We start from the raw sequence: 24,753 nt of genomic DNA, 5'->3' as shown, positions 1-24,753 counted from the left end.
AGACGGTCCTGGTGCTAGCTGGACTTTCTTGGGCGCCCTGAAGCCTTCTTCACAACAATTGAACTGCTCTCCTTGAAGTTCTTGATGATCCGATAAATGGTTGACTTAAGTGCAATCTTACAGGCAGCAGTATCCTTACCTGTGAAGCCCTTTTTGTGCAAAGCAATGATGACGGCACATGTTTCCTTGCAGGTAACCATGATTGACAGAGGAAGAACAATGATTCCAAGCACCACCCTCCTTTTGAAGCTTCCAGTCTGTTATTCGAACTCAATCAGCATGACAGAGTGATCTCCAGCCTTGTCCTTGTCAACACTCACACCTGTGTTAACGAGAGAATCACTGACATGATGTCAGCTGGTCCTTTTGTGGCAGGGCTGAAATGCAGTGGAAATGTTTTTTGGGGGATCCAGTTCATTTGCATGGCAAAGAGGGACTTTGCAATTAATTGCAATTCATCTGATCACTCTTCATAACATTCTGGAGTATATGCAAATTGCCATCATACAAACTGAGGCAGCAGATTTTGTGAAAATTATTTTTTTTGTCATTCTCAAAACTTTTGGCCACGACTGTATATATTTTTTTTATCCAAACTCGCACGGTCACACACTCTCCCTGTTGTGGATTTAAAAGCATAGGATTGGTGTAAACATTGTCTGGAGGGAGGTTCCACCATTGTTAATGGACAAGTTAACTTTTTTTCAAACAAATCTGTATTTTTGATGTAAATGGAATGTTATAAATGGCATGTCCAGACACTTTTTTAGAGATTTCACTTGGTTTTTAGAAAAAGTCCAACAAAATGGAATACAACGTTGCTGATAAAGTTAGGAATGACACAATTTCATGTGTACAACACCCAAAGAGAGATTAACCTCTCTAGGGTAGGGGGCAGTATTTTCACATCCGGATAAAAAAACGTACCCGCTTTAATCTGGTTAACTAGAATATGCATATAATTGTTTGATTTGGATAGAAAACACCCTAAAGTTTCTAAAACTGTTTGAATGGTGTCTGTGAGTATAACAGAACTCATATGGCAGGCCAAAACCTGAGAAGATTCTGTACAGGAAGTGCCCTCTCTGACAATTTCTTGGCCTTCTTTATTGAAAACAGAGGATCTCTGCTGTAACGTGACACTTTCTAAGGCTCCCATAGGCTCTCAGAAGGCGCCAGAACGTTGAATGATGACTTTGCTGTCCCTGGCTGAAAAACAGTAGCGCATTTGGATAGTGGTCGATCTGAGAACAATGAGACGGGTGCGCGCGTGCACATGAAGAGTCCATTTTAGATTTTCAGTCTTTGAACGAAAAAGACGTCTCCCGGTCGGAATATTATCGCTATTTTTACGAGAAAAATCGCATAAAAATTGATTTTAAACAGCGTTTGTACGGTAATGGAATATTTTGAATTTTTTTGTCACGATACGTGTCCGCGCGTCACCGTTCGGGTAGTGTCTTGAACGCAAGAACAAAACAGAGGATATTTGAACATAACTATGGATTATTTTGAACCAAAACAACATTTGTGGATGAAGTAGAAGTCCTGGGAGTGCATTCTGACGAAGAACAGCAAAGGTAATCCAATTTTTCTTATAGTAAATTTGAGTTTGGTGAGTGCCAAACTTGGTGGGTGTCAAAATAGCTAGCCTGTGATGGCCGGGCTATCTACTCAGAATATTGCAAAATGTGCTTTCACCGAAAAAGCTATTTTAAAATCGGACACCGCGATTGCATAAAGGAGTTCTGTATCTATAATTCTTAAAATAATTGTTATGTTTTTTTGTGAACGTTTATCGTGAGTAATTTAGTCAATTCACCGGAAGTTTTCGGTATGTTTGCTAGTTCTGAACGTCACATGCTAATGCAAAAAGCTGGTTTTTGATATAAATATGAACTTGATTGTTATACAATACATGCATGTTTTGTTCAATGTCCTAGGAGTGTCATCTGATGAAGATCATCAAAGGTTAGTGCTGCATTTAGCTGTGGTTTTGGTTTTTGTGACATTATATGCTAGCTTGAAAAATGGGTGTGTGATTATTTCTGGCTGGGTACTCTGACAATCTAATGTTTTGCTTTCGTTGTAAAACCTTTTTGAAATCAGACAATGTGGTTAGATTAACGAGAGTCTTGTCTTTAAAATGGTGTAAAATAGTCATATGTTTGAGAAATTGAAGTAATAGCATTTCTAAGGTATTTGAATATCGCGCCACTCGATTCCACTGGCTGTTGACTATGTGGGACGATTTCGTCCCACATACCCTAGAGAGGTTAAAATTATTAATTTGGGAGTGTTTGAATCCTTTGTTCATGCTTCATCTGTGCCCCTGCAACTGGAGAACGAGCATGAGGAAGCCTATATCTGGTGGGTTAAGTTTCATAAAAACAAACGAAATCGCAAAAACAGAGTGTCTGGACACTTCTATCGCATGCCATGTACATCCAAGATACAGATTTGGTTAAGGATGGGACCCTTTTTTTCAATTTTCGCCTAAAATGACCCAAATCTAACTGCCTGTAGCGCAGGACCTGAAGCAAGGATATGCATGTTCTTGATAACATTTGAAAGGAAACACTTTGAAGTTTGCAGAAATGTGAAATTGATGTATGAGAATATAATACATTAGATCTGGTAAAAGATCATACAAAGAAAAAAAACATGCGTTTTTTTTGGTACCATCATCTTTGAAATGCAAGAGAAAGGACAATGTATTATTCCAGCCCAGGGGCAATTTCAATTTTGACCACTAGATGGCAGCAGTGTATGTGCAAAATTTAAGACTGATCCAATGAACCACTGTATTTCTGATCAAATGTTGTATCAAGACTGCCCTAATTGGTTTAAGATATTTTCAAGTTCATAATTGTGCACTCTCCTCAAACAATAGCATGGTATTCTTTCACTGTAACAGCTACTGTAAATTGCACAGTGCAGTTAGATTAACAAGAATTTAAGCTTTCTGCCCATATCAGATATGTCTATGTTCTGGGATTTTTTGTTTGTTACTTACAACCTCATGCTAATCACATTAGCCTACGTTAGCTCAACCGTCCCGCAGATGGGGGGGGGGGGGGGGGGGGGGCACCGATCCCGTAGAGGTTGAGTACATTTGTCTTTTAATAAATCCATGGGAGAAAGTATGCAAGTGTGCACACTTCAGGGGAAGGGGAATTCGGGCCAGACAGGCAGGCAAGCCGCAGTGCAGAGGCTTACTAAACCAGAGAAGGAGAGGAGAGCACTGCAGTGGCTCGTGCCTGAGATTTATAGAGCTTAACTGCTGAGCTCCCGACCGCGCCAAGGGGGGAAAGGAAAACATACAGCCAGGCAGAGTTTTGGGCTGTAAGGAATTCCTTTTAAAGATAAACGACAGGTCCGGTTACCTCACGGTCCTACGGCTAACAAAATGACACATGACCAGGACCGCGCAACTCTTTCCCTCGCCGACGGCCAACACTGTCTCACCAAGCACTCGCCAAACACCAACACATGACCTCACAAACAAGCCCCTGCAATTTCACACCTTGACTCCAAAAGTTCCAAGACTCCGCTGTACAAACAATGACCAATTTTCCACTTAATTGACTAACTCCTCTTGGGAGCACAGGGCATCCACCGTGGCTCTCCAAGTCAACTTACTTCACTAATCAATAGCCAACATCAACATTACCTCAAAATACAGCAGTCATTTTTTGACAGTCAGTTTCCTACAATCACAGTTTAAATGATGAGACTCGCTGTGAGACTCGTTTCAAAGTACAGACATCCTCATCAAGGTTAATGTTTCCTGATTCAGGAACTAGTGAATCTTCCCAGATTTCCATCCCTGAGAGAGGGGTGCAGAACTCGCCCCTGCAGACTGGTCTGGCCTGTATTAATAAAGCATCTTAGAGTAAGAGTTCTGATCTAGGATCAGGTCCCTGCGGTCTTATTCATTATGCTCTGAAAGGCAAAACTGATCCTAGAGTAGCGCCTACTCTGCGACCCTTTATGGATACAGGCCCAGGACTAGTAGATAATAAATCAGTGAGTACTATCTGTGAAGGATGGAGAGCAGACTCTGGCAAAGCTCATCAGCAAAATCTTGACATAAAAATCTGTTATTTTCCAGTGTGGAAGCTGTCTCAGTTGATCATGACTGAAACATACAGCCGAGCTGCCCTGCTGATATTATATATCCTCATAACAAAAAGGAGGAAAGAAGGGGGGAGGACATGGAGGAGAAGAGGGGTGAAGAAGAGCGGAAGAGAAGAGAGAGAGCAGACATGACATACAGCCAAGCTGCCCTGAAAGTAGGCCTATATAATCTAATGAGAGAAAGAGGGAGAGATATGGAGGAGAAGATGGGTGGAGAGAGAGCAGACAAACCCACAGGGAGCTGTAACTCTGTCACTGAAAGTAAATAAATGCCCCGCTGACAGCAGCTTACATGTGGAGAGGAAGGAGGGAGGAGAGCAAGTCGGGAGGGGAAGAGAGAGACAAACATCTGCTTTCCTAAAACAAATAGGCATGGGAGCGTGACGAGAGCACAGGCAGCCGAGACCAGGGGAGGTGAAATGAAGCTTCACTAATCATCTCAATTTGTGAGAAATCCCTCAATGCATCCTCGATCATCCTCCCCCCCACACATCTTCTCAGTACCATAAGTAGAGATCGCTAAACCCATCCTAGAGGTGAGGGCACTGCAAATGGAGCTTCAGTGGCATCATTACAGAGTGGCCTGACTATCTGCCCCCCTAGCCAGGGGTGGGTGCTCTGTCCTATTGTGCCAGCCTATGCCTGCCTCATCCAACAACAGCGTAGATAAGCTCCTGGCATCCAGGCTCTGACACAGACACATTATCCTAAAAGCAGCCACTCGAAAAACCCCAAAGGAGCCCCCTTCTTTCCTCCCGCGTTCCGCTCTACCTCCGTACTGAGCGGACAGAAATAGCTTCAGCAGCGTTTGGAGCTCGTCTCCAACGGTGACGCCTGGGACTACAGGCCAGGGCTCATTGAGCAGGTGTGAGCAGCACCACCGTCATGGTGAGCTCATCGGTTGGTGACATCAGCCAGCAGGCAGACAGTCCCCATTCTCTCATCCTGCCTAAGCCCAACCCGATCACCATTGGACAAAGGTACTAGGAAGTTTAGGAACAGTGCAGTGGCCCTGTGAACTGACCTCAGGCCTGTTCATCAGGGATAACTGCCTGTCTGGCCCCTGGCTTGCAACTGATCCCAGTTTAGACCCTTGATGGACCCTGCCCAGGCCTGGGAGCCACAACATGATTCATCCTAATCTCCCAAACCAAAAACTATTACATAATTGCACAGAGACACATACCTGCTCATTTTAATGTGACACAGGATTGAAAGAAGTGACTACTAAGTTCCATTAGATCAGCATGGAACCATTTTTAATATGGGGAGAGATTGATGACCGCTTGATGGGAATCCCACATCTGAGAAACACCCATTACAGGCAAAAACCTGAGAAAATTACAAGCAGGAAGTGGCCTGTCTGACAATTTGTAGTCCTTCTGTTGCATCTCTATCGAAATTACAGTATCTGTGCTGTTACATGACACTTTCTAAGGCTTCCATTGGCTCTCTAAAGCCTTCAGAAACCGGATTGACGCGTCTCCTGTCTCCGGGCAGATAACAGGAGCAGAGTTTGTCAGTGGACTGCCTGGTGACAGAGAGACTGGAGATGCGCGTTCACGAGACCTCGCCATTTTTTTTCTTTAACTCTGAATGAATACAACGTTGTCCGGTTGGAATATTATCGCTATTTTATGAGAAAAATAGCATAAAAATTGATTTTAAACAGCGTTAGACATGCTTCTAAGTACGGTAAAGGAACATTTTGACATTTTTTTGTCACGAAATGAGTTCTCGCATTACACTTTGGATAGTGACCTGAACGCACGAACAAAACGGAGGTATTTGGACATAACTATGGATTATTTGGAACCAAAACATTTGTTGTTGAAGTAGAAGTCCTGGGAGTGCATTCTGACGAAGAACAGCAAAGGTAATCCAATTTTTCTAATAGTAATTGTGAGTTTAGGTTTCCCCAAACTTGGTGGGTGTCAAATTAGCTAGCATACCCACCAAAAACTTCCGGTGAATTTACTAAATTACTCATCATAAACGTTGACAAAATACATAAATTATTTTAAGAATTATAGATACAGAACTCCTTTATGCAATCACTATGTCAGATTTTAAAATAGCTTTTCGGTGAAAGCACATTTTACAATATTCTGAGTACATAGCTCAGCCATCACGGCTAGCTATTTTGACACCCGCCAAGTTTGGGGCACAATAAACTCAGAATTAGTATTAGAAATATTGTATTACCTTTGCTGATCTTCGTCAGAATGCACTCCCAGGACTGCTACTTCCACAAGAAATGTTGTTTTTGTTCCTAATAATCCGTATTTATGTCCAAATACCTCCATTTTGTTTGTGCGTTCAGAGCAGTATCCAAAGGGTAACGCGTGAGCGCGGAACCAGAGACGAAAAGTCAAAATGTTCCATTACTGTACTTAGAAGCATGTCAAACGCTGTTTAAAATCAATCTTTATGGTATTTTTCTCGTAGAAAAGCGATAATATTCCAACCGGACAATAGCGTATTCATTTCAGAAGAAAAATAAGGAAAGGTGCGCTCACGTGACCACGCATTTCCAATCCCTTTGTCCTCCAGCAGTCCACTCAGTAACTGAGCTCCTATATTCTGCCCGGTTACTGGATGCGTATGAAACAACTTTCGGAGGGCTTTTGACAGCCAATGGAAGCCTTAGGAAGTGCAACGTGACCCCTAAGTATTTGTAGTTTCTCTAGGGATTCAAAAGTAGAACTACAGTTCTCAGACCTTACACTTCCTGGTTGAAATCTTCTCAGGTTTTTGCCTGCCATATGAGTTCTGTTATACTCACAGACACCATTCAAACAGTTTTAGAAACTTGAGTGTTTTCTATCCAAATCTAATGCATATTCTATTTCCTGGGCAAGAGTAGTAACCAGTTTAAATTGGGTACGTTTTTCATCCGGCCGTGAAAATACTGCCCCCTAGCCCCAAGAGGTAAAACATAGGTGGCCCAACACTACATTACAACACCAACAAACGTGGGAAATTACAACAAGCGGAGGTGTTTTCCTTGTGGCTTACCAAGTCTTCCCTCCCTCCCTTACAAGGAATTCTCTGACTTTCAAACCTAACTTATTCCCCTAAAAGGATGCTGCATTTTCCCCTCGTGAGCTTAGGAATACTGGAGAGCCCCGAGCTGAGGCCTATTGAAAATAAAGTGTACACTCCACCCCCCCAAAAAGGAAAATCCAAAATGAGCGCGGGAAGAAACAGGCAATTTTCACAGCTTCCCCAGATGCAGCGTATTACCATATGCCTGAGGAACGTCAGCCATTTCCAACCCTCTGCTTTAATAGTTTCCTTAATGACACATTGAAGTGTGTGTGTGTGGAGGGGCGGCGGAGTGACGTGATACAGGTACAGGGGCCTGGAAGGAAGGGTCCTCTCTGCTATGGTCAACTGTCCAAATGAAACCCAAGAGGGCCGGTGGCCAGGGGCAGGAGAAAGCCTTTGCACTCTCCCAGTATTGACAGAAAAACTCTTTCTCCTCTGATCTGAGTGCTCTGGGCCCTTCAGGAGCCTGTAGTGAGACACCACAGAGGGTGTGTGTGTGAGTGTTTGTTTTTCTATCCCTGAAATAGCAGCAGGGGGCCATATAAATAAATAGACGCCTCAACTCGAGACCTGGGTGATCCTTGAATTCTGGGTATCGTAAACCTTCACACATAACCCATGCCTTAGCAGTACAGCATGATCTCTCTGAGACAATGACTGAACAATACCATCTGTTACTGTGGACTGGTAAAGGAATTGTTGATTGGTTAATGTCGTTGGTTAATCCTATGTCAGGAGTTGGTCTTCCACAAACATTCCTATATTGCTTAATTGAATAAGGTTATTTTACAGACCGGTGTTAACAAACTGTTCTTACCTTTAGGTGGAAAGTAGGACTTGCTCTCGGCTTTGTGGGGCCAATCCACAACCAGGTGTCCATAGCGACGGAAGCTGTTGGTGATCTCATCTATAGAAAAAAAAATGTAAATAAAATGACCATGGTCATGGAGCAATTTCCCATGGAAACTACACAGAACTAAAATATAAATGCAACATCTAAAGTGTTGGTCGCATGTTTCATGAGCTGAAATAAAAGATCCCAGAAATGTTCCACACGCACAAAAAGTTTATTTCGCTCAAATTTTGTGCACAAATTTCTTTACATCCCTATTAGTGAGCATTTCTCCTTTGCCAGGAGAATCCATCTCCCTGACAGGTGTGGCACATCAACAAGCTGATTAAACAGCATGATCATTACACAGATGCACCTTGTGCTGGGGACAATAAAAGGCCACTCTAAAATGTGCAGTTGTTTCACACAATACAGTGCCACAGATGTCACAAGTGTTGAGGGAGGGTGCAATTGGCATGCTGACTGCAGGAATGTTCACTGGAGTTGTTGGCAGAGAATTGAATAAACATTTCTCTACCATACTGCACCTCCAATGTTTTTTTGTTGTTGATAATGTGGTAGTACGTCCAACCGGCCTCACAACCGCAGACCACGTCTATGGCGTGGTGTGGACGAGCGGTTTGCTGATGTCAACATTGTCAACAGAGTGGTGGTGGGGTTATGGTATGGGCAGGCATAACCTATGGCCAACGAACACAATTCCATTTTAAATCAATGGTAATTCAAATGCACAGAAATACTGTGACGGGTTTCTAAGGTCCAATCGGAGGCCCATTTATTTTAAAGTATATGTGACCAACAGATGCATATCTGTATTCCTAGTCATGAAATCCATAGATTAGGGCCTAATGAATTTATTTCATCGGGCTGATTTGCTCATATGAACTGTAACTCAGTTAAAATCTTTGAAATAGTTGCATGTTGCACTTATATTTTTGTTCTGTATATTTGTCCACATGATGCGCAATTGCATATCAAGCAAGCCATCAAAAATGTTGTCTACCCTCACTGTATGCTATCAACAATACCAAAATGCTCGTTTTTCAAATGCTTTCCAGTTTACTGCATTTTTATATGTATTTGTTTTATTTAACCTTAAATTTAACTAGGCAAGTCAGTTAAGAACCTATTTACAATGATGACCAAACCCGGACAACGCTGGGCCAATTGTGCGCCGCCCTATGGGACTCCCAATCACGGCCGAATGTATTACAGCCTGGATTCAAACCAGGGACTGTAGTGACGCCTCTTGCACTGAGACGCAATGCCTTAGACCGCTGCGCCACTCGGAAGCCCTATTAAACCCTTGTATTGTGGCAACTCATGAATATTCCAAGAGGCCATGGGCACGCATTGTTCACTAATTCTCAGTGTGTTTTTTTGCATGTTTTGTATTCTGTGTTTGTGCGCGTGTTTACTCATGTGCACGTCTGAGCCACATTGAGCCGTGTCACCATTCCAGATTCCCATTGTCCTGCTATGCCCTCAGGCCCTACTCACACTCTGTGAGATAACACGCTATCACATCTGCTGCCAGACTGACTGCCAGCTCACTGCCACAAACCCACAGAGCATTACCAGTCAGTCCACAGGCCCAGAGAACCAGCTCCATGACTGAAACCAGCCCTTTAGGGTTGAAGGGAAAGGGGATACCTAGTCAGTTGCAAAACTTCATTCATTTAACCCCTCCGAATCAGAGAGGTGCTGCCTTAAATCAACATCCTCGTCATCGGGTGTCCAGGGAGCAGTTGTTCTTAGGGGTTAACTGCCTTGCTCAAGGGCAGAACGGCAGATTTGTCCACCTTGCCGGTTCGGGGATTCGAACCAGTGACGTTTCGATTACTGGTCCAATGCTCTTAACCGCTAGGCTACCTGTCACCCATTTAGCCCACTGAACCAGCAGACCACCAAAATACATCTGTAGACCCTCATCTGGCTTGTAAATCCCTCCTCCCTATCCAAGCCTGCACAAAACCCCTAAACGTATTAATCACGTGCCATACAGCTCATGGACATTCTATGAGGAAATATAGTGAATGTACAGTAAGGTGCTAGCCTGGTCCAAGAACTGTTTGTGCTGTCTTGCCAACTTCTATGGTCGTTGCCACGGCAAACACTGACAATGACCATAGGAGATGGCAAGACAACACAAACAGATTTGGGACACAGGCTAGTGCCACTGCCATCTGTCTGCACCTTCATCTATGTCAGGGGGCAGGCCTCCAACAAACACCTTCCTGGAGTAGCGCTCCATCCGCTCTTCGTTCTGACAGCGCGTGGGCGAGTTCAACCCCGGGGTCAGAGAGGGGTCACAGTGCCCGTCGTCCAGGAAACCGTCCTCAAAGGGAAAGAGTGAAGAGCGACCTTGAAAGAGAGAGGGGAGCGAGAGAGGGGGGGGGGGGAATTGAGAGGGAAAGAGAGAGAACAAGCAAGGATAACAGGGAGAAGAGAGAGGCACAGAACAGAAGACAGGGAGGATATGAAAGAGAGAGAGAGAGAGAGAGATGGTGTTGTTATAACTGGTAACAATAGCAGTCTCCTTACAGAGGAAGGTCAAATCACCATCATACTGCTGCATTCTTCAAACATTGTGGGCCTGCCTGCCTCCTCGGGTAAGACACCAGTTTTTTTTAATTTTTTCTCAGGTCACCTATGTCCAAAAAGTAAACAAATAATGTTATTTATGTTTTTGAAAATAATCTTCGGCATGAAATCATTTTTTGCTGTGTAATCTTAAACAACTAAACCAGGTAGAGTATGTAGAAAATATAATTGACCTATACATCTTTAAATAAGATCCGCTGAGAACTAACAATCACCAAAGTAGAGTCAGAGTGACACTAAAATTCCAATAATGATGCATTCAGGAATATTTTTGTCATATCATGGGGCTCTCACCAATTTTGTTATGTTTGAGTCACTCAGATAGCATAAGCCATAGCAAAATTTGTAGAATTGCAGGAAATTAGCTTTAAAAAACAGCAACATTTTGTCAATGCGGCCAATCCGGCACCTCTGCCACACCCACCATTTACGTCGCATTTTGACCCAGAAAAAAAAAAACGGAGTCCTTCATAGCCTTCTTACACCAAATAGACCCTTGCTCCTGCAGGCAATAGGAACAAGGGGTGGAGAGTGCAGGAGGGATGGCAGGCAAGACGGCGGACCATTTGGCACAGCAGTAGATTACCACTTACAGGTGAGAGCAAAGAGGACTGTGTACTGACTGAATGAAGCAGCATGTATCTAAGATCTGGAGGTAGACAATGTCAGAGGCCTCTGTTAAGCGTAGGCTACTGTACATATATGTTTACTTCCCATGCTAACAGGCACACAGGTATAGACAAATACAGGAGGACTGACAAAGATAATAAGCGTCCGATTTGATCGCTGAGTCATAAGCGCCATGTACAAGTGGACTAATGAACTGCCAACAGCCAGACTTAAGTCCTATAATTCTTAGATACAACAAATGCAACCAGTGAAACAACTAAGTTTCAAATGTTACCAGGGTTTTCCTCAGTGAGAAAATAGGAATTAGTTGAACACTCCAAATCAGAGAATAGCATGTCCGCAGCACCCATTCCTTCTATTCAGGACATAAATAGTTTCTGAGTCAGTGTACTTCAATGTTTTTATGATACCTTGTAAAGAAACATGTATTTTTAAACTGCTCCAAATGGACTTGGTTCTATACATGTCAATTCATTAATAATACACAAGCAGTAGCCAATACAGATGCCTATACCATATAAAATCAAGCTTAGCACAATGACTCAGAATACTAGAGAGAAAACAAAACAAAATTTGGAAGTACAATGCATTCAGTAAGAATTCAGACCCATTCCCCACATTTTGTTAGATTACAGCTGCATTCTAAAATGAATTACATTTTTTTAAATCCTCAATCTACACACAATACCCCATAATGACAATTTCTGGCAAATGTATAAAATACCTTAATTACATAAGTATTCAGACATTTTGTTATGAGACTCGAAATTGAACTCCGGTGCATCCTGTTTCCATTGATCATCCTTGAGATGTTTCTACAACTTGATTGGAGTCCACCTGTGGTAAATTTAATTGATTGGACATGATTTGGAAAGACACACACCTGTCTATATAAAGTCCCACAGTTGACAGTACATGTAACAGCAAAAACCAAGCCATGAGTTTGAAGGAACTGTCCGTAGAGCTCCGAGACAGGATTGTGTCTAGACACAGATCTGGGGAAGGGTACAAACAAATGTCTGCAGCATTGAAATTCCGCAAGAACACAGTGGCCTCCCTCATTCTTAAATGGAAGAAGCTTGGAACCACGGAGCAATCGGGGGAGAAGGGCCTTGGTCATGGAGGTCACTCTGACAGAGCTTCAGAGTTCCACTGTGGAGATACGAGAACCTTCCAGAAAGACCACCATCTCTGCAGCACTCCACCAATCAGGCCTTTATGGTAGAGTGACCAGATGGAAGCCACTCAGTAAAAGGCACATGACAGCTCACTTGGAGTTTGCAAAAGGCACCTAAAGGACTCTCAGAGCATGAGAAACAAGATTCTCTGGAGGATTCTCATCAGGTCTGGAGGAAACCTGGTACCATCCCTACGGTGAAGCATGGTAGTGGAAAAATCATGCTGTGGGGGATGTTTTTCAGTGGCAGGGACTGGGAGACAAGTCAGGATCGAGGGAAAGATGAACGGAGCAAAGTACAGAGAGATCTTTGATGAAAACCTGCTTCAGAGCGCTCAGGACCTCAGACTGGGGCGACGGTTCACCTTCCAACAACAACCCTAATCACACAGCCAAGACAACGCAGGAGTGGCTTCGGGACAAGTCTCTGAATGTCCTTGAGTGGCCCAGTCAGAGCCCGGACTTGAACCCGATCGAACATCTCTGGAGAGACCTGAACATATCTGTGCAGCGACGCTCCCCATCCAACCTGACAGGGAGGCTGTAATTGCTGACGAAGGTGCTTCAACAAAGTACTGAGTAAAGGGTCTGAATACTTGTGATAAAAACATTTTTTTATACATATGCTAAAATGTATAAAAATCTGTTTTTGCTTTGTCATTATGGGGTACTGTGTGTATATTTTTCTTAATCCATTTATAATAAGGCTATAACGTAACAAAAAGTGAAAAAAGTCAAGGTGTCTGAATCCTTTCCGAATGTACTGTAATGTGATCATCCACCTCTCCCCAACTTCATTAAATGCAATGACGTCAAAAAAAAAAGTGTAAATTAAAATGATTTCATCCAATCACGGCACAGACGAAGGCAGATCATGTGACTTCACACTAGAACCCTCAGCCCTGGAAAGAGACACATCCGTACGGACAGACAAGCAATTGTGCTCGTGCATCCTATTCACTTGGCAAGCAGAAACGCAGTCAAATTCCGAAAGTTACCTCTTCTGCGGCCATAGCTCCTGGCTGCTTGTGAACAGTGGGAGAAGAAGAGAGAGAGAGAGAGAGAGAGAGATCGAGGGAGAGAGAGACAGAGGGGTATGGAAAGGAGAGGGACAGAGACATGGGTTTTGTGGGAAGACAACCAGGCAGAACATCACCAAGGCAACAGTGAAACCACAGACGGCCACACCTAATCATCAGCGATGGAGGGAAACAAGGCTTCATTATGGGTTAGCTGGCAGTAGCCCACAGGAAACCTGCTACTCCTGGGCTAGACTAGACTAGAGTAGGATGAGCGATGTTATAATTCGCCTTACTACTGAGAAATATATTCACCTGCAATGACTGAACCATATTATGGAGATTATAATCAGGCAATAAACACGGACTACTACCTAGCTCACGTTTACTCTCATTTCTGCCCAGCGTCAATATGTATGAATGTGGTTGATAAAGCGACGTGCATAGGACAGACAGATGTCATTAGTCATTATCATGAACTAGTGAAACAGAATCAATCCAGTGGGACATTTCCACTCCCAGCTGCCCTGTGGATGGAGCCATGAAAGTGCCAGCCTGAGTCTCACAGTCCAGACAGAAAAACTGTTAGAGGATGACTGCCCTACCATGTGATAGGGTTGGCTGGCAGATTTCAATTTAGTGAACATGCCAAAAATGTACAGCAGACAGAGATAAGCCTTTGTGCCCTTTCTATCCATTTCATTAGTTGCGGTGTTCGTGGGCTTTCAGAACAAACCTTTGACGTGTTATCTAGAGTTTAGGAAACACAGTAGCAAAGGACTTACATGAAAGCCCACAACAAATGCGTTGTTTGGTATGGGTGCGTTTTCACACGTTACATTTCTAAAAACCTTCCTTGAACGCTCCTAACATGCCTGAATAGGAGCCTTGCTGTGGCTGAGAAAAAGGCCTACAAGAGGCAAATAGAGTCTATAACGTTAACGCCAGTAGACAGTGCGGAGGGGCTTCTGATAATACATCCCTAAACAGACCTTCTTACAGTCAAATGTCACAGAGAACACAGTCTTCTCCTAAAAACCAATATGGGGACTTCCATTGTGCTGGTGCCCTTTTGCCCCCCCCCCTCCCTCCAGCTCTTGACAGAGACATTGTACCCAGACCTTTTCTCTTACTGGGTTTCATTAAAACTCTGGCTCGTCTCACGAGAACACAGTTGTTCAGACCAACGTTCTCCGTTTTATTCTCCCACCGTCAGGGCCTTAGGAGAGACAAAGGCGCCTAGCAACAAGGGGAAAATGGTAGAAGGGTGGAACCCACTGATCTAGTGTAGACTAGTAAGTACTGTTGGGAAACTGTCAGTCACTGTGGTGAGGGAGAATAAGATGAGGAGGATGAGAGTGAGGGAGGAACAGAAATAAGCACAGACTAACACGTGAGTGTCAGAGAGGAGATTTTTGAAGGGATGACGGGAAGATCTTCTGGCCTGAGGAGCGTTATGTTTGTTATGTCTGCACAGCTTCAAAGCACTGTTGTACGGAGACGAGCAGTTATGAAAAATTATCTGCTCGGCCCTTACACTTCTACTATAAATCCATGTTGCAGGCCTTACGGTTCATCCTCCATCTCAGCCACAAAATCAGTGGAAAGACTAAAATGAGAGAATGTGTCAGACAGATTCTCGGCTACAAGGCTTCATACAGCTGAGACAATGGAGAGACGAAGAGTATACTAACGTTAACCAGCTTTCCTCACATCTAAAGCAGTGTTGACATTGGAGACTACAGCTGCCAGGGTCAATTCTGACAGTTGCCAGAGCTCCATGCAGATCTGAGATCTGTGCTTAAGATAAACCCTCCAGAACAGCAGTTTAACATCTATTTGAAATGTGTTTCCCAAAGGACTGATGATGAAAATAAGTTAAAGAGAAAACAGACGGCACAGTGTTGTCAAGCTGTGACAGCAGTAAAACAAGTTACTATAAGCCTTGTTGGATATCTTCTCCTTTTCCATTCATCATCATTTCCTCTCTTTTCTCACTGCTTCCCCTGCTGGCATCCCCAACCAGGCGAGTGAGAAACCACGGTCGTGTTCCTAAGGCCACGCAACCGAAAACGTTTAAAAACCTTTTGCAATGTTAAACAAAAATGAGCATTTCTTATTGGACAAGTCCATGTAGTCCCTCCCTGTTTTAGTCAGTTCTCTCTCATTTGGTGCCTAATGATCATGACCCAAGGCTCGACTAACACTCCCAGATGTCTTGAGCCGAGCTCCACCAGTCACGATGGACACCCCAATCCGCTCTCCTCTCACTGAAGTCTTGACAACGCTGAAAGGAAGAGCCTTTTGCCAACTCACTGTCTAACTCGGAGGGAAAAGAGAAAGAAAAAAAAACTGGACTGAGGGAGAAAAAGTGACACGAATTTTGAAAATAAATTCTCTCTCAGAGACGGAAGGGGGTGGGGGTAATTTAGTGTTACAGGTCGGATATTTTTAGAACCGGTATTCAGGGGTCGTCGCTGTGGTTCCCCCCAGCTCCGCGCTGAGAGATAGCTCCATGCTGGGTTTAACACTTGGGGTGCGAGGTGGGATTAGCATGGGTGGGCATCTGTGCCCTGCTGTGTATGGGCATGGGCCCTGTGGCGATCCCTGCCTCAACCCTATGGCATTTCCTGAGGCATCCTGCATAGGTGTGTCATGATGACACTACTTCTGAATAGGTTTCTATTGCTAGTTTCCATACAACAGAGAAGCAACACTTTGCCTGTCAAACTGAACGCCACAGTTAAAGCACAAATATACACATCCATAATAACATACAGAGGGATTTACAAAGGGAAACGTAGCCTATTGTATGTTCTGAAATACTACTCACTGTTCAATGGCATAATGTGATCTGCTCCGGGGTGGTGAAAGTTCAGACCCATGCTTCCTGTAGAAAAACAAGAGATTACAGGTTATTACCTGCATGTAGGCCTACATAAGTGTCTAATACACAAACACAACTCATCACGCTCCATACCAACAACACAAAACATAGAAATGCTAACATGAAACAGAATTTTGAATGCAAATGTTCCGAGGTGACAAGATGTTGCATACAACATGTTATATTTTACGTAAGTTATACTGTCGACATAACCTGGTAAAAGACACCCACAGAAAATAAACGAGTATCACTGAGAAACCAAACCAGGGCAAACGTGTGTGATGAACAACAAAAAGATGTAGGCTAGGCTATGGAAAACAGTCATTCAATTCTCTCTCTCATGCGTCACAGCTCTTACACACACACAAACAATGGACACTCCAATGCAAAGAATTTGACAGAGCATGCATTCTGCTCTAGCGATAATGGGAAAGCATCACAAGGCCTGGCTGTCCGTGTGTTGTGGACATGCCCAGGCATCCTCCACCTCCACACCAACCAGTGAAAGGACTTCCTGGTACAGACCGTAGTACTGTCAAAAGTACCCCTCTCTCCTTCTGGCTCGATCTCTTTCATACACACAAATGCATACTGCAGTTTTTTATTGAACCTTTATTTGAGTCTTCGAGGCCTGGGTAAGGCCCAAATGTCATAAATATTCCAACTTTGATTAATTATTTCTCATATATGCTTTTAGATACAAAATGTCAAATATGTCACCAATCCTTCCTCCAAAAAACCATTCTATTGATAAAATATAGTGAATATCCTCAAAATTATGGTATTTTGTTGTCCTGGTTTCGTGAGGAATCACTCTAGCAGACTGTTTCATAGTTAACAGTTGAGTTATGACTCACTGTATCCAAAGACAAATGAGCATCCATCTTTGACTCCATTTTAGTGCTCCCAGCCTATAGACAGAAACTAAAACAGGAAACGCCCATTCTCAGGTCTGTTCAACGCTGGTCCGACCAATCTGATTCCACGCTTCAAGAATGCTCCAATCACGTGGACTGGGATATGTTTCAAATAGCGTCGAACAACAACATAGGTGTATACGCTGATTCAGTGAGCGAGTTTATTAGCAAGTGCATCAATCCCCAACCAGAAACAGTGGATTGATGGCGGTATTCGCGCAAAATTGAAAGTGCGAACCACTGCTTTAAATCAGGGCAAGGCAACCGGAAACATGACCAAATACAAACAGTGTAGCTATTCCCTCCGCAAGGCAATCAAACAAGCTAAGCGTCAGTACAGAGACAAAGTAGTCGCAATTTAATGGCTCAGACACGAGAGGTATGTGGCAGGGTCTACAGTCAATCACGGACTACAAAAAGAAAACCAGCCCCGTCGCGGACCCAGATGTCTTGCTCCCAGACAAACTAAACAACATCTTTGCTCGCTTTGAGGAAAATACAGTGCCACAGACACAGACCGCTACCAAAACCTGTGGGCTCTCCTTCACCGCAGCCAACGTCAGTAAAACATTTAAACGTGTTAACCCTCGCAAGGCTGCCGGCCCAGACGGCATCCCTAGCCGAGTCCTCAGAGCATGCGCAGACCAGCTGGCTGGTGTGTTTACGGACATATTCAATCAATCCCTATCCCGGTCTGCTGTGCCCACATGCTTCAAGAGGGCCACCATTGTTCCTGTTCCCAAGAAAGTTAAGGTAACTGAGCTAAACGACTATCGCCCCGTAGCACTCACTTCCGTCATCATGAAATACTTTGAGAGATTAGTCAAGGATCATATCACCTCCACCCTACCTGACACCCTAGACCCACTCCAATTTGCTTACCGTCCCAATAGGTCCACAGATGACGCAATCGCAACCACACTGCCCTAACCCATCTGGACAAGAGTTATACCCATGTGAGAATGCTGTTCATCGACTACAGCTCAGCATTTAACACCATAGTACCCTCCAAACTCGTCATTAAGCTCGAGACCCTGGGTCTCGACCCCGCTCTGTGCAACTGGGTCCTGGACTTCCTGACGGGCCGCCCCCAGGTTGTGAGGGTAGGAAACATCTCCACCCCGCTGATCCTCAACACTGGGGACCCACAAGGGTGCGTTCTCCGCCCTCTCCTGTACTCCCTGTTCACCCATGACTGCGTGGCCATGCACGCCTCCAACTCAATCATCAAGTTTGCAGACGACACTACAGTGGTAGGCTTGATTACCAACAACGACGAGACGGCCTACAGGGAGGAGGTGAGGGCCCTCGGAGTGTGGTGTCAGAAAAATAACCTCACACTCAATGTCAACAAAACAAAAGAGATGATTGTGGACTTTTGGAAACAGCAGAGGGAGCACCCCCCTATCCACATCGACGGGACAGTAGTAGAGAAGGTGGAAAGTTTTAAGTTCCTTGGCGTACACATCACGGACAAACTGAAATGGTCCACCCACACAGACAGCGTGGTGACGAAGGCACAACAGCGCCTCTTCAACCGCAGGAGGCTGAAGAAATTTGGCTTGTCACCAAAAACACAAACTTTTACAGATGCACAATCCAGAGCATCCTGTCGGGCTGCATCACCGCCTGGTATGGCAACTGCTCCGCCCATAACTGTAAGGCTCTCCAGAGGGTAGTGAGGTCTGCACAACGCATCACCGGTGGCAAACTACCTGCCCTCCAGGATACCTACACCACCCGATGTCACAGGAAGGCCAAAAAGATCATCAAGGACAACAACCACCCGAGCCACTGCCTGTTCACCCCGCTATCATCCAGAAGGCGAGGTCAATACAGGTGCATCAAAGCAGGGACCGAGAGACTGAAAAACAGCTTCTATCTCAAGGCCATCAGACTGTCAAAACAGCCATCAATAACATTGAGTGGCTGCTGCCAACATACTGACTCAAATCTCTAGCCACTTTAATAATTAAAAATTGGATGTAATAAATGTATCACTAGTCACTTTAAACAATGCCACTTTATATAAAATGTTCACATACCCTACATTACTTATCTCACTGCATCTTGCCTATGCCGTTCGGCCATCGCTCATCCATATATGTATATGCACATATTCTTATTCATTCCTTTACACTTGTGTGTAAAAGGTAGTTGTGAAATTGTTAGATTACTTGTTAGATATTACTGCATGGTCGGAACTAGAAGCCCAAGCATTTTACTACACTCGCATTAACATCTGCTAACCATGTGTATGTGACCAATAAAATGTGATTTTATTTGATTAACAACCACACAGTGACAGACTTTCAATTCTCCAGTCCTTCCTTTCTTCAACACTAAACTACTGGCTGGTTTGCAAACATATGGGCAGAAAAATGCTACCATGGCCAAACGATAAACAGGGTTCAAGAGTTTGCGTAATGAAAGGATGGTCCAGCAAGTCATCCTTGCCTTTAAATGGCAGATATTTCTACATCAGTTACTCAACAGAATATGTGCAACTAACTAGTTGGCTCCAACAGGGCAACAAGTTTCATCACAGTGCTCAAAATCTGCACTTAACCTCCTGGAGAGGCTAACACAGCAAGGGCAAATGGAACGCACAGAGACAGAGACACAGACAGAGACAGAGACACAGACAGACAGAAACCTGTGAGAGACGGAGCGGCTGTGTTGTAAGCTGGAATGGCACAAACAAGACGAGCTGTAAAAAAGTTTAAAAACGAAGGCGCAGCAGACAGATAAAAGCATTTCAACAGTTTAGACCAGGGTCAAATTCATTAACGCAGAATGAAGCTAAGGGCAGCAGGTAGCCTAGCATTTAAGAGAATTGGGTGAGTAACCAAAGGGTTGCTGGTTCGAATCCCCAAGCCGACTCAGTGAAAAATCTAAGGCTCTTAACCCTAATTGCTCCTGTAAGTTGCTCAGGATAAGAGCTTCTGGTAAATGACTAAAATGTTTATTGGACAACTTCAAGTATAGTCCCTTTCTGTTTCAGTTCGTGTTCTTCCATTTGGTGCTTAATGAATACGACCCAGTCCTCCTGCTAAGCTGGAAACATCAGTGAAACTTGTAGTGAGATTTGGGTGAAAACGAGAGAGGGGGAGTGGATAGAAGCCAGTGCAGCTACCGCATCCAACAGATGAGAGCAGATGTGGATTTCCTCAAGGTTCTCAATGATTCATAATCCAGCACGAGAACAGAGGGGCTTATATGCCAATATCGCATGGACACGTATCTATCCCCCCTTCTTGCTTATGTTTTGTTGCTGTGCAAATCATGTGACTGCTATATCTTGTTTGATTGACATTGATAAAAACACTCCCCAAAAAATGTCTTACAAATCTCTCACACACACACACACACACACACACACACAGTTGATTGTCACCCTCGCTCTCTCCTACTGCCAATTCCAACTGAATGAGAGTACAGTGTGGCCATCTTGAGTGTAGAAATATTACTGTGTGTGCCAGCTTCACTGTATTGTGACATGCCTGAGTGAGCATGTTGTGTCATTTTTCAAAAAAGATTTCAAAAGGATATTCTATAGATAGTCAGCCGCCAGAGGAAATAGCCCCATTCTTGTTCAGAAACTGTCAAAAGATATGGAAGATAACATCCATAACTCATACTCTAAAAAAATTATTTTATTTTAATTGTGGCGAGACATAGACATGAGCCACACTCAATGTTGACAGCATTACTCGAGTGTTAAGTCACATAGCCAACACTAAATATATCCAGCCCTCTAACTCTAGCTGCACTGGGAGGAAAGCCTCCATTTTGCCTATTAAATAGCCTTGGTCCATGGTAGTCCTACCAAAACCAGGGTCGTATTCTTTAGGGCACTACGTAGCAACGCGTTGTGCAACAGAAAATTTAAATGACGGCTTCTTATTGGAAACGTATAGGTAGTCCCCTCCCTGTTGCAGTGCGTTTTCTTCCATTTCGTGCCTAATAACTAACACCCAGGCATTCTAGTGGCGACAGAGTGGACAGTTGCTCCTGTAAACCCTAAAATAGCCCTGGGCCATCTGCGTCCCCTATTCAGTGGCATGACCTCAGGGCGAGGCCTGGGGCTATTCTCAGACTGTGTGTGTGATCAGTCAGTGGGCAGTGGGATTTCATCCGCCTCCTTCAGAACAAAGTCAGTAAGTCCCTCGTCCCCAGACTTCTGACGAAGTGCAGACTGTTGCAATTACAAAACATAGGGATGAGGTGGGAAATACTGGTTAGAGGGGTGTCAAACATACGGATCTGGTGGTTTGAGCCCTGAATGCTGATTGGCTGACAGCCGTGGTATATCAGACTGGTATGTATACCACTGGTATGACAAAAATGTACTTTTGAATGCTCCAATTGTGTTGGTAACCAGTTTAAAATAGCAATAAGGCACCTCGAGGGTTTGTTGTATATGGCCAATATACCACGGCTAAGGGCTGTATACAAGCACTCCACGTTGCGTCACACATAAGAACAGCCCTTAGCCGTGGTATATTGGCCATATTTCTTAAATATACACTACCGGACAAAAGTTTTAGAACACCTACTCATTCAAGGGTTTTTGTTTATTTTTACTATTTTCTACATTGTAGAATAATAGTGAAGACATCAACACTATGAAATAACACATATGGAATCATGTAGTAAACAAAAAAAAGTGTTAAACAAATCAAAATATAGTTTATATTTGAGATTCTTCAAATAGCCACCCTTTGCCTAGGCATTCTCTCAACCAGCTTGATGTGGTAGTCACCTGGAATGCATTTCAATTAACAGGGTGTGCCTTGTTAAAAGTTAATTTGTGGAATTTCTTTCCTTCTTAATGAGTTTGAGCCAATCAGTTGTGTTGTGACAAAGTAGGGGGGGTATACAGAAGATAACCCTGTTTGGTAAAATACCAAGTCCTTATTATGGCAAGAACAGCTCAAATAAGCAAAGAGAACAACAGTCCATCATTACTTTAAGACATTTGAAAGTTTCTTCAAGTGCAGACTCAAAATCAATCTAGCGCTATGATGAAACTGGCTCTCATGAGGACTGCCACAGGAAGTGAAGACCCAGAGTTAAACACCAGTCTCACCGTCAACAGTGAAGAGGCGACTCCGGGATGCTGGCCTCTAGGCAGAGCTCAACTGTCCAGTGTCTGTGTTATTTTGCCCATCTTAATCTTCTTTTCTTATTGGCCAGTCTGAGATATGGCTTTTTCTTTGCAACTCTGCCTAGAAGGCCAGCATCCCGGATTTGCCTCTTCACTGTTGACGTTGAGACTGGTGTTTGCAGGTACTACTTAATGAAGCTGCTAGTTGAGGACTTGTGAGGCATCTGTTTCTCAAACTAGACACACTAATGTACTCAGAACAAGAATAGACTGACGAGTTTCTGAAGAAAGTTCTTTGTTTCTTGCCATTTTGAGCCTGTAATCGAACCCACAAATACTGATGCTCCAGAACCTCAACTAGTCTAAAGGTCAGTTTTATTGCTTCTTTAAAATCAGGACAACCGTTTTCAGCTGTGGTAACATAATTGCAAAAGGGTTTTCTAATGATCAATTAGCATTTTAAAATGATAAACTTGGATTAGCTAACACAATGTGCCATTGGAACACAGGAGTGATGGTTACTGATAATGGACCTCAGTACGCCTACGAAGATATTCCATTTAAAAAAATCTGCCGTTTCCAGCTACAATAATCATTTACAACAGAATTATCAATTTGATGCTATTTTAATGGACAAATATTTTGGCTTTTCTTTCAAAAACAAGGACATTTCTAAGTGACCCCAAACTTAACGGTAGTGTATATATTATTAAATTGTTTACTATTTTCTACATCAAAACTACGAAATAACACATATGGAATCATGCAGTAACCAAAAAAAGATGATATATATAAAAATACCATGACCAAATGTATGTGGCCACCTGCTGATTCCAAAATTATGGGCATTAATATGGAGTTGCTCCATCTTTTGCTGCAATAACAGCCCCAACTCTTCTGGGAAGGCTTTCCACTAGATTCTGGAAGATTGCTGCAGGGACTTGCTTCCATTCAGCCACAAGAGCATTAGTGAGGTCGGGCACTGATGTTGGGCAGTTAGGCCTCGTTTGCATTCGGCGTTTCAATTCATCCTTAAGATGTTGGATGGGGTTGAGGTCAGGACTCTGTGCAGGCCAGTCAAGTTATTCCACATCAATCTCAACAAACCATTTCTGTATGGACCTCGCTTTGTGCACGGGGGAATTGTCATGCTGAAACAGAAAAGGGCCTCCCCCAAACTGTTGCCACAAAGTTGGAATCACAGAATCATCTAGAATGTTATTGTATGCTGTAGTGTTAAGATTTCCCTTCACTGGAACTAATGGGCCTAGCCCGAACCATGAAAAACAGCCCCAGACTATTATTCCTCCTCCACCATAATTTGCAGTTGGCACTACGCATTGGGGCAGGTAACGTTATCCTGGCAATCCGCCAATCCCAGATTCGTCTGTCGGACTACCAGATGGTGTGGCTCAGTTGGTAGAGCATGGTGTTTGCAACGCCAGGGATGTGGGTTCGATTCCCACGGGGGACCAGTACGGAAAAAAATGTATGAAATGTATGCATTCACTACTGTAAGTCGCTCTGGATAAGAGCATCTGCTAAATGACTAAAATGTAAATGTAAAATGTGAATCGCGATTCATCACTCCAGAGAATGCGAGTCCAATGGCAGCAAGCTTTACACCACTCCAGCCGACACTTGGCATCGCGCATGGTGATCTTAGGCTTGTGTGCGGCTGCTCGGCCATGGAAACCCATGTCATGAAGCTCCCGACGAACAGTTCTTGTGCTGACGTTGCTTCCAGAGGCAGTTAGGAACTTGGTAATGACCGTTGCAACCTAGGACAGATTAGTTTTTCGCAATGGGCGCTTCAACTGTCGCCGGTCCCATTCTGTGAGCTTGTGTGGCCTACCACTTCATGGCTGAGCCGTTGTTGCTCCTAGAAGTTTCCACTTCACAATAACATCACTTACAGTTGACCAGGGCAGCTCCAGCAGGGCAGAAATTTGACAAACTGACTTGTTGGAAAGGTGGCATCCTATGACAGTGCCACATTGAAAGTCACTGAGCTCTTCAGTAAGGTCATTCTACTGCTAATGTTTGTCTATGGAGATTACACATATACACACACACACAAACTATATATATAAAAAAAGAGAGAGAAATGATAACGGCCCTACAGACATTCACTTTCTTGACTGTGTCCAGCTCATTAATAATCACCGAAATTAAAGCTACACCGTCAGGGAGCATCGGAAATTCCAAAAAGGCAGGTTTTTTTGCTAATTTTGACGGCGTGAAATTATAACACATTTTCAGTGCGGCCCTCTGGACCTCGTTGAAGACCGAATGCTGCCCCAGGGGCAAAATGAGATTTGATACCCCTGGGTTAGAGCAGTATTTCTTAATCCTAGTCCTGGGG

At 43.8% G+C, this 24,753-nt stretch overlaps 1 protein-coding gene across 5 annotated transcripts in view; it reads right to left on the bottom strand.

The window, feature by feature from the left end:
- Window positions 1–24,753, bottom strand: part of LOC106576796 (cytoplasmic polyadenylation element-binding protein 3) — a 68,530-nt gene that overhangs the window by 15,745 nt on the left and 28,032 nt on the right. For 4 of the 5 annotated variants that reach the window (XM_082964704.1, XM_082964703.1, XM_082964707.1 and 1 more), the window contains 4 exons: window positions 16,308–16,364; window positions 13,454–13,477; window positions 10,241–10,408; window positions 8,009–8,098 (listed from right to left, as the gene is read on the bottom strand). In XM_082964704.1, coding sequence (XP_082820830.1) covers window positions 8,009–8,098; window positions 10,241–10,408; window positions 13,454–13,477; window positions 16,308–16,364 — 339 coding nt within the window. The remainder of the gene's footprint in view (window positions 1–8,008; window positions 8,099–10,240; window positions 10,409–13,453; window positions 13,478–16,307; window positions 16,365–24,753) is intronic. The other variant, XM_082964705.1, reaches the window with a different exon arrangement.

This window comes from Salmo salar, chromosome 18, assembly GCF_965601325.2.
Source record: "Salmo salar chromosome 18, fSalSal1, whole genome shotgun sequence".
NCBI classification, from domain to species: domain Eukaryota; kingdom Metazoa; phylum Chordata; class Actinopteri; order Salmoniformes; family Salmonidae; genus Salmo; species Salmo salar.
This window is presented reverse-complemented; position numbering and strand designations above follow the sequence as displayed.